At 46.4% G+C, this 11,125-nt stretch overlaps 1 protein-coding gene across 5 annotated transcripts in view; it reads right to left on the bottom strand.

The window, feature by feature from the left end:
* Nucleotides 1-1,191: 1,191 nt before the first annotated feature.
* Nucleotides 1,192-11,125, bottom strand: part of LOC111845408 (adenosine deaminase RNA specific B1) — a 77,001-nt gene continuing 67,067 nt past the window's right edge. For all 5 annotated transcript variants that reach the window (XM_023814804.2, XM_072700963.1, XM_023814805.2 and 2 more), the window contains 5 exons: nucleotides 10,339-10,490; nucleotides 9,061-9,229; nucleotides 7,322-7,503; nucleotides 5,624-5,802; nucleotides 1,192-5,446 (listed from right to left, as the gene is read on the bottom strand). In XM_023814804.2, the coding sequence (XP_023670572.2) occupies nucleotides 5,270-5,446; nucleotides 5,624-5,802; nucleotides 7,322-7,503; nucleotides 9,061-9,229; nucleotides 10,339-10,490 (859 nt within the window). In that variant the 3' untranslated portion in view covers nucleotides 1,192-5,269. The remainder of the gene's footprint in view (nucleotides 5,447-5,623; nucleotides 5,803-7,321; nucleotides 7,504-9,060; nucleotides 9,230-10,338; nucleotides 10,491-11,125) is intronic.

Below are 11,125 nucleotides of genomic sequence, written 5' to 3'. Positions count from 1 at the left end.
TGAGCCAGAAATCCTGTCTCCCAGAAATGTTCGGCATAATAACGTAAAACCTCCCGAGCACTAATTTGTTACAGCCCTCTTTTCGAATACAAGCAATCCTGCAGATATTCAGCAAACCCATCATTTGGTTTATTCAGCCTAATTAATGCTCTAAACTATCTGAAGCTCGCAATTGATACATAAATCATTCAGACACCATCCATTCAGTATCAGAATTACGAGATAGTTTACTTGTTAAAATATATTTACATTAATTTGTTGCGCGACAAACACATTTTTGCTTTAAATTTTAATACCAAATTAAACTTTTTTAAGTGCAGATTTGAATATACTGCTACCATTAATATTTTCAAAATAAGAGGATTAAGAAATAGCACACTTTGAAAACTCCAAGCAGTTGGAGAAAGGAAAACAAAGAATAATCTGGCAGGGGCAGCCATGCATTATGTCTGCAAACCAATCTTATCCGCAGAGGCCCGCAGGCGCTAATAAATACAATTTCATTCCAGTCACAACGATTACTACGCCGCTAATAGGTACTTTGCTGTTCTGTTTAGTAACTAAATAAAAGGTCACCATCTGCTGAAAGTACAATTCCAAAAGGAACTTGTATCAACATCTCATTTGAAGCGCACACGGATGACTGAATTGCCTTTCTGGCTTCCCCATTGCTATCCGAGTGACTGTTTGCTACTTTTACTAGTTTTTTTTTTTTTTGAAGTTTTCATAATGATGTTTTCCTACGATATCAAAGCGCCCCCGTTTTAACAGCAAACAAGCCCCGTTCTGATTAAAGGGAAGACTGAACCTTTGGCTCTGGCTGAGGACCATCGCGGAGACCTGGGTGTTTGAAATTCTTTCGTTTAATTATGCACAATGCTTAGAAAAGCTTCGGACTAGTGAAAGCCCGTAACCGCAACGTTAACAAAACAGCATTTTGGTATCAATGAGAAATGACCCCAGGTGTATTCTTCTAATTTAACAAGCCCTTACAGAAGTGTCGGTATATAATACGAAAATATGTATTATATGTAAAATACTTAAATTACCTTTTTTAAATCTTGCAGAATTGCTAACAGTTATATATGTGGTTGTGGTACAAATACGCGTCACGACTGTAGGAAATATGACCAGCTGAATTATTGCTGCCCGGGAACCATAAGATGAAAGAAAAACAACCGTATACCAAAGTAAACTAAGCTTTCATTTATTTCGTTTTCATTTAAAGATCTATTTTCCATTTTCTACATGTACATATTTTTTATTTTCTTTTTTTAAAACTCGTTAATTCCCTCATGCTGGGTGCAGACTCGGCGTGGGAGCTCATGCAGCCGGACATCACAGGGGGCACAGCGGGAAGGCGGATAGAGGGGGACCCGCGGCTTGCACATTCACCAAAACACCACAGTCAGATCGCTGCGTCCAGGAGCGGGGCTGCCGGCCGGGTCGGGCTTCGCGGAAGAGCCGCGGGGTGAAAACCGGACTGGCCATCTCCACATCACCCTTCTCTTCCACAACTCATCTCTTCGTCAGATACCCTCAGATCACATGCCAGTACACATTTCGCGAATAGAAAAAAAAATCATTTGCGCTGTACAGCACATCGTCGATATCGACATGGAAGCCAGACTTTATCTATGTTTCCGGTAAGATTTACATTTTGCATCAAGAAGTTGCGGTGTTGCATTCATAAAGTACCCAGCCCTCTCTCTCGCCACCCTTCTCCCCTCGGCTAACCTTGAAGTCATTAATCTAAACAGTGCAGAACCGGGGGGCCGAGGTGACGAGTGGGCAGACCTGCACACGGTCCAGCGTACGCTGAAAGGCCTCTCAATGACACATCCCCACTCTGCATGCTCAATATGCACAGTGCCGTGACTCTGATACCCGGAACCATTCGACCGTGGCTTAAACGAGGATAAGCAATAAACCATTTGAGCTGCAAATATTTGCAGAGTTTGAGATATAGCGTGGGATATCGCTTGGGCGCTAAGTGTCTGTTTAATAAGCGGGAAGGACCAATCCAAATCGGATATATCATAGCTACGGACATTAGGGTAGGAACAGTTGGGTTTTTATAAACTGGCATATGTTTATGATTTAGATGAGATTTCAAGTCTCTAAAATAAGAATTATGCTTTGGAAAGTGTGTTTGTGTACAAGTCATGTACATCTTTTTTTGTAATACATGTAGAATTTTCACTGTTTGAAACAACAGATTCACAATATTTACATCTTTAAATCCATAGCTACAGAAAACTTAAACATCGGCTGCATCTGTTCACAAAGCTAGAACGAAATTATACACTCAGTCTTTTTGTACAAAATAAAAATACATTAGTAAAATGATAAAAAAAAAAAAAAAAACGTATTATAACCAGCAATCTGTGAGACAAGACAGGAAACACAGCTTTAAAAATAGCATCTCAACTTTTCAGCTCAGGAAAAACAAAACAAAAAGACAGAACAAATCAAAAGAAGAGACAAGCCAATGACATCTTTGGTGAAGATTCTCTGTCATTCGGTGACATCACTGTGAAGTGCCCAAATTGCTTGACAGCAGTGAAGAAACAGCCACCCACGCATGCATGCATGCATGCACAGGACCAGCAAAGGCCCAGATGAAAAATTTTCCTTTTCCTGCTGCCTGTTCCTGAAGAAACCAGCGCTAACTAATCTGCAACTGTGAGGGGCTCATCACAGGTAGTGTGTGTGTCTTACTGATGCATGTTCACAGTTCATTACACTACTTGTTTCTGATTCCCAAGCACGCTAATGGCCTGAGGCTAATGCTGGGTGATACGAGTCAGACACAAGTGAATCTGTAAAGGGGATCTCTATGGAAAACGGTGGTCAAGGGGATCCCAAAGAGTGAATGATGGGACCCATGCATGACATCTGCATTGACTTTGTGTGAATTTAATCTACAGCTTGTACAAGTAATCCAACAAATGATCCACGGCTGAAAGCTAAAGTTAGGTAGTACTGCCTGACACAATGTCCTCTACAAAGAGCTGAACACAGTTCAAAGTCTGGACAATCTTCACTTTTTTATGGTGCGGGGGTAGGGTGGGTCAAATTAGCATACAACAATTGCAATACCATCCATTGGATGTTTGCATAGTTGCATATGAAGCACCGTGTAATGAGAACAACTTGTGCCACCCCTGCATTCATTCATAATTCATATGTCACTCAACAAATGCCGTTCATTGAGTGAGCAATTAGGCTCCTACACTGTGCACATATTTGGACATTCTCCTCCATTCAGAATAAATTTCACAAAAAAAATCTTGTTAAAGTTCTTGTATTCTCATCATCTTCACGGCCAAACATAAATACAGAAACAAAAAAGCAATCACACAGTTTTAGTAACATACTTAACTGGTTGGGTAACAGAGATGTTAAAAAAAAAAAAAAAAAAGAACTAGAATGGAAGGGAGATGAGCTTCTGTGCAGAATATTCAGAACATTCTGTTCTAAATGTTCAGCCAACATTCTTTTTGAATTGTTCAGCTTCAGCCAACATTCTGTGCGGAATAACTGTTTTTAAACATTCCATTCAGCTAAAGCCAATATTATGTTCAGAACATGCAAAAAGTTGTTTTTTTTAAGGAAATGGCCTATTGAATATATTGGCTGAGAACTTTCTCCGGTGAAGTTTCTTCCTGAAGACCATGTGGAAGGAGACAAAGGGAATTAAGCAATAGCATGGGTGGCCTTATGCTCTCATTCAGGATTACCGTAGGACATAAGAAAGCGAAACAACTGAAGACTGCCATTGACATCCATCGAATGAAGGGTCCGTACACAACATCAACTGAACTGAATTATCACCTTAAAATAATTTTGGTTACCATGCAGAAAGATGGCTTTATTTAACCGTAAACGTGCATTAAATTCCTAAAACCAATACCATTTCAAATAACTTTTAACTGAGTCCAATTAAAATGGCCAGATTTTCAAGTTAAAAGTTTGTGCGTGTGTGTAATATATATACATATATATTACATAAGTCTGCGTGCATGTACATACATACCCACAAACACTAACACACAAACTCACGTACAAACAAACGCACACGTCAGCGTAGTACCTTTTTTTTATCTTTCAGTGAATCTGAAGACAAATTTATTTCAATTGTCATACTTAATTTCAACAAATACTTTCCATACCATAAATGTAGCTGCACATCTAGGACTAGAGCCTAAACAAACTAAATGGGAGACATTTTCTCTATGTTGGTCTGTTGAAACCTATCCATCTGCTTAAGGAAAGACACGCATGTGCTGCAGTGGACAAATTTCTAACATGCATGCAAACATGCAACTGTAGTGTCGCAAACAAATAGTATCTCTGTGTAACAAAATGCAGGTCAGGTCAGCACCAGTAAGCGTCGGTGGCAATTCCTGCACATGGTAATCCAAACTAACGTAAACTTCATGGGAGCAGGTGGCTACTGAAATCTAACGAGACCTTGAAGGGCGACATGGTGCTTTTAGTAATTCTGCTGTAAAGAAATCCTATCATCAATATACCAGAATATGACACTGTAGGACTAACTGTGTTCTGAATCACTGTGTTTCATCAGGGCTGGGGGGGGGAAATCAAGGGGATGAGTAAGTGTCCTTTTTCCGAAGATTCTAGAAAAGGAGCATATGAAATATCGTCGAGCGGTTCAGTATCTGTGAGAAAAATCTAACGTGAATTTTTAAATATATAAAACCACATGACACTGCACATGTGCGAAAGGACACCGGTTTTCATTGACATGTCACATGGTAAACGACAGCAACACTCAGAATCCCTTGATCCAATTGCAATTGTTTTGTAATTGAACCCACACACGCTACATATTTGGCATACTATACTCATCTAGGAACTGGCTCGTAATCTTGTTTCCTTTTTCATCTGGCAATTATAAAATGCTTTTTTTTACCATTTCTGAAATAAAATAAAACTATAAACAACACATCCTTTTTCCAGTTTAAAATCTGCAAGACTTCATACAACGCAGACATCATTAATAACCTTAACAGAGACAACGTTCTGAAAACGTGAAAGCAGTAGTAATGGCGAGGGGAAGAAGAGAAAAGAAAGGATGATAAGACGAGGAGGAATGGAGGAGAAGTAAAGAGGGAAGAGCTGGAGGTCTGGTCACGGACCTTCACATGCACGTACGCACACACACGCACGTACGCACACACACGCACACATGAACAGCTGGTAGTCTAGTGCCCCGCTCTGGTCCTTAAAGTCGGGCTTCCTCTCAGGAGTTGAGGGAAAACTGGTCCTGTTCAATGGGCTTTTTGACCCAGGCGCCCAGGCCGGCCTTGTGGAAGGCCTTGATGAGTGTCTGCTTGGCGGAGTGGTACTCCACTGCTGCCTGCTTCGCCTCGTGGTACGAGCCGGGTTTGGGCACCCGGATACGCAGCGTTGACGACAGCTGATGAGGGAACGGAGGCCGTGTCAGTCATGGGTAATGGTGGCGGGGGGAGGGGGGGGGGGGCATTATTGTTGTCGTTATTGTTATAGTGGCAGTAGTATGTTAAGTAGTAGTGGTGGTTGTAGTCTTGGTCCCTAACTGTTCCATGCTGGACTGCGATGTGAAGGCAGGGCCTACCTTGGTGTGCAGGCGCACCCAGCGGCTATAGAGGGCGTGTTTGCAGAGGCGCGAGGGCCGGCCCATGTCGTCCTTCCCCGTGGTGGCATTGATGACCTCCAGTGCCTGGTCGCCCACCGCCCAGTTGACACTGAAGTTGGGGGCCTTGCCTGGCTGCCGTGCCTCTGCATTACTGATCCCTGTAGGGGGCGCAGTGGGACAATCACGAACAGGGGCCAGAGATTAAGGGGAGCGCCACAGAGCTTAATATGGTCTTAGCCTCTGGATGTGTCATCCAATGACGACCGGCACCCAGCCGGAACGATCTGTTACGAGCAGCAGTGGGACGTGGTTTCTGCCCCCCCCGCCGCACTGGCTGGATTAGCCCCCCAGCACATTTACCCAGAGGCTCAGGGACATGCACTAGCAGCCGTACCTCAACCACGCAGAGCTCTCTCTTCAGAGACCAGTGGCAGCCACCGTCCTTCACACAAATTTTTTCCCCCATGTGTGACTCAAAGCCGTTTCATCCCCCGGTTCCCCGGAGGCCGGATTCTACTGGGCCGGGCCGGGCCACATCGGACGGCACGCGGCCGAAACATTAGGACCTGCAATTCCGGTTTAATGGGATGAACAGTGCACGGACAGTGTAAGCCCTTTTTAAAATTCCTTAACCGGAAAAGGTTAATTACCACTCCATTATCTCACTCAAGGTGATTTGAGAGTTGGGGGAAGGAGGGACATGGCCGAACCAGCAGGAATGGGGGCCTCCTCTCAGGTACACACCTGGGGGGTCAGCAGCATGCCAGCTGTGCCCTAGGGCCTCAGCGTGTTGCTTTGTATTGCATGGACCCCTACCAACAACCCCCACCCCCCACCAACACTCTGGCAGTGAGCTGAACACGGGAGATCAGCTGAAATAATGGTAAGCCAGTGGGATGGCAGGGAGGGAGCAGCCAGCAGGCTGGAAAGCCAGAACGCAAACAGAGTCCCTCCTCTGTGTAATAACACGCACCCTGCTTTATCTCTGCAGGACACACGGCGCTGTGGACCCTGGGAGTACGCTGTAGGGACCCGGGGGGGAGGGGGGGGGGCTGACCAGCACAGTGTCACCAAATCCGGTCACTTCACGGAGAATGCACTCAGAGCAGCCCAGCGCTCAGCCCGCTTGAAGAACCTCTGCCATTTGCAGGAGCTGCTCCTACACAACACCTCCTCACCCCCCCGGGCCTACCTGGGAAAGGGGGCAATGCCAGGACTCTCCCAGAATACATGGTTGCAAAAGTAAAAATTAAACTTTTATACTTAAGAAAAGAAAGAGAAGCCAGCTTGACAAAAATATCTTATAGGCAACGAAAGGCACAAAAGAAACTGAGCAACGTCTTCCTTCAAAACCTCAAAAAATGAAACAAAACTAGACATTTAAGATAAAAATAGAAACAAATGACCTTATGAAAGAAGGATTACGGTAATATAAATTCCAAGCCTGCTGAGCAAATATCAAGTGAAATCCGGAGCTTGTTAACCCCCACTGTAATATCGAGGACCTGGACTGAGACCATGGATCAAGCACGAGCTTTTCCTGGGATTATCACACATATTTACAGGGATTAAGACACAGAGGGGTCGGTGAGGGGGGGGCGCTGAGGCACACGGAGGCAGGCTGAGGCCTCCGACATTTTATGGAACACGAATGGAGGCGAAATGCGTGGGGCTCACCGCTGAGCAGGGGCCGGTTGAGAGTGAAGGGCTGCGGTAGGTCCTCGATGTCGGCGATGCGCTGGTACATGGCGCGGGACAGGTGGTCGGCGTGGTATAGGCTGCCCAGGATGATGCTGCTGAAGTAGACGGGCTCCGTGAAGTAGCTCATTAGCGAACCCTGGATGCCCACCACGTTCCACCTGCGCCAGGGGGAGAGGGCAGCTCAGGTGTATGGCACGGATAAGGAGTTCGGCTCTCCTGACCTCACGCGGGTTACGAGCGTAAGACGGTACCGACCACGAGGGCAAGCGAGCCACACGGCGGTCACATGGCACCATGGAAACGCTCGCTGGCCTGATCAGGAAAAAGGGGAAAAAAAAACAAAACGATACTACCTAGAGTTCTTTCAAAGGCCTGCCATGAACAATGTCATAAGCACTAATTTTCTCCTGCTATTGGTTTTGGGTCTTAAAAAGACGTCCCAGGCAGGCGGGCAGGCCCAGCAGGGCAGGAGTTTCCACTGTGTCAAATCAAAGCCTAATCAAGGCCGGCCGCTCCCCACATCCGGCTGCAGGCACTCGAGTGATTGGCGCTGGAGTGAAGCAGTGGCCCCCCCGAGCCCCCGAGCCCACGAGCGCCGGCCGGCCGGCCGCACTGATCACCCTCCCGCTCCACACCGAGCCCGCCACCGCTAACGAGGGCCTTTGAATCGCTACTCACACGGATGTGGCAAATTGGAGCCCTTTTTAACCCTCAGGTGGGACTTTTAAAGAAACAAATGGGGGAGGCATGGGGACCGGTGGATTCTGAGGGGGTGCAGATTCCTGGAGATGCTGCCCTTTACGCGCCGGATAACTCTATGCCTCCGTTCCGCTCACTCACGTGGGTCTCTATCTCCGGTTCTGTCTCTCTGGGTTTGGTCGTGCGTGACCACATTCCCCAGGTGCCCGTTTCTGCCTCTGACGTCTTGGGTAACCTTTAACGAGCCCTGACTCCAGAACGTAACATCTTGGGAGATGGATTGATAAAGCCAAAGCAAATAACTTGGCAACAGTGATGATGCATGGGAGTAGGCTACAAACAATCTATGGCAATGAAAATCCTCTATACGGCTAATGCGCAGTGTGACTATACACCACATGAGGGCGCTCCTGAGCACATCTGACTAATAGATGGTTTGCATCGAAGGTTCTTTGCTTGGCCTGTTTCAGTAAGGTGAATGCTGACATCATTCTCAATAACATTATGAGAGTCAGTAAATCAATGAATACAAAAACTACAATGCAGAGAGTACCTTCAGAAACTGAGGCAATACTACATTTACATAGGACTATAGTCACTACAACTCACAACGGATCCTGACAAGCTATTCAGTTATGTATTGCTGATCCAAACGTGCTTCCTGTGTGAGTGTACTGGTTCTGTGTGATCAGAAGAAAGAAGTTGGCCAACCAAAGAGTTTTGATTAATGGGGGCTGTGCACAGGCTAATCACCAAGTTAATAAAGCTACATGTTGGACCAGGGCCAGAGTAATACTTGACTGTAGCTCTTGGGACACCATGAAGTACTTAACCAAGTCACTAAGCACTAAAACCCATCCTGACTTAAGTGTCAACCCAGGGCCTTCAAAGGCCAACCATGTGACCATCAAATACAAAGATTTTCTATACAAAACATACTTCATGTTTGCCATAGACAAAGGTGTGTCTTAAGCATGGTGATTAGTGCCCCCGGTGGTGGGTCGCGGGAGGCAGACCTTGCAATCTTGTCACTGCAGGACATGGTGAGCAGCCTCTCTCCCTGCAGGACCCCGTCCCACGTCTGGATGGTGTTGCTGGACCTCACGGGGATGGTGCCCTCCCCAGACTCGATCTTGGTCCTCAGCTGGCCCCGTGCTTTCCTGTTGGGGTGTCTGTCTCCTTGGTCTGCGAAAAGGAACACGGTGCCCCTTTAACATGCATGCCAGGGCAAATTCTCACAGAGCAGCTCTGCCATGGAAATGGCTTCTCCGCTTGGTCAGCAAAAGTCCTTCACATTATAGACGCAAGACTAAAAATCACTCAACACTTTCCTACAGTTTTATTTAAATGGTTTTAATTAAAATGTTTAATTCTTTGGGTGGTGCAAATGTCTGATTTCTGAGCCAACCAAATTTAGATATCACATTTGTTATTATTATTGTTTTATCATTAAATAAAATATGCCTACCCCATAAACATTAAGACTGAGCTGGCGTGACAGAATGCATCTGTGGATGACTGCTTGGCCTAAACCCAAAGGCCCCAGGAATTACGTCTGCAATTATCTATTTAGGGGATGATTTGGGGTCAGAGAGCAGGGCCTACCAGCACCCTGGCAGCAGCTGGGTTCAAGGGTCGTGCTGAAAGGCCCATTACCGATATGATCACTCTGCAGGGCCCGGGGTTCAATCCTCCTGAGCTACACCCTGCTCCTAGCTTCCTCTGGTATTCAGTTTCCTGTCTGCTGTGTGGGGGGGCATAGATGTATCCCTCATCTATCCACAAAGTCAATCCTCATCTCAGGCATCTATATCTTCTGGTTTTCTGACTACCTCAAATAGAAAGACACTGATCTGTCCTATTTCTGACCTTGGATTTGTGGTGATGGCTCAATCTCCACCACACCGCCCCCCCGCCCCCCACTCATAGGAAAATAAATAAATAAATAAAATACTTGCGTCTTGAGGCAATACTTAAGCCTGATGAAGTCATAGCCATTGAATTAATTAATCCATCAGTTCACCCTGTGTATGCTTGTGCTCGCTCTCCAGGACATCCTCCAATTATAGCCCAGTCACCAAGGCTGCTCTTACCTGCTCACTGGGCCTGTTTGCATGTCTATTACACTAATGGCTTTTGGGAACCTATGGGCTCTCGACGTTAAAGAACAAAAAATCTTTCTGAATATCTGCGCATACAGTTCGGGTTCTGCTCAATAGGTGGCGTACTGTTTAAGGCGCCGGGACCCTGCAAAGGTCAGAGCCGCTTCAGTAAATGCGCGCGGCAGAGGCTACCTTCCACGCCCGCCTCATGGGGGGAGAAGATGCGGGCGTCACCGCAGGGCGAGGTGCTGATGTAGAGGTGGAACTGCACGTTGTCCTTCAGCCGGTAGCCGTGCTTGTCGCACCTGGTGAAGATGGACTTCTGTTGCTCCTCTTTGTTGTTGCTACAGGACAGAGGGGGACAGGGAGATGTAAATCTGCCCTAAAATGGAAGGTAGGGGCTGGTGTACCGCGTGCCCTAGGTCTAGTCTGGAAGCACGTCTCACATGTAAGTCTGTATTCTGTTTTATTAGCCTCAGATATAATTCAATTAAGCACCTAATAGGGCTGTTAACGAGGGGCCTGACTGAAAACGGGGAAACCTATTAGCTTTGCAATAACAGAGCTTGTTTGTGGCCGTTTAGCAACGCTCTGATCGAGCCCCGTTTAGTAGGCTGCCACGTCATTCAATCTTCATTAATGTCACACACTCACGGCGGGTCCTGGGGGGTTGGGGGGGGGGGGAAAGGGTCCCTGCAAACAAGCCATTCATCGCTAGTTGGCGCCGTGGTGGGAAAAGGGAATGATGAAACGGCATCTGGGGTGGCATTATGCCGAGTCCCAAGACAGGAGGCGTTGATGGATGGTGGAGTAGGTGTCAAAGTTAACACCCCCCCAGAAATGAAATTAAGTAACAGATGTGCTAATACAGACGTGTGTATACCGCTTAGCATATAGATGCATTTGCTAGTCTTGTACCAGCAGGGAGCAGGCTAGCGCAACAGTCAGATGGCAGCTACCGGTGTCTGATTTGTGCTAC

This window comes from Paramormyrops kingsleyae, chromosome 16 (assembly GCF_048594095.1).
Source record: "Paramormyrops kingsleyae isolate MSU_618 chromosome 16, PKINGS_0.4, whole genome shotgun sequence".
NCBI classification, from domain to species: Eukaryota; Metazoa; Chordata; class Actinopteri; order Osteoglossiformes; family Mormyridae; genus Paramormyrops; species Paramormyrops kingsleyae.
The sequence above is the reverse complement of the archived record's forward strand: the minus strand, read 5'-3'. Positions and strand labels throughout refer to the sequence as shown.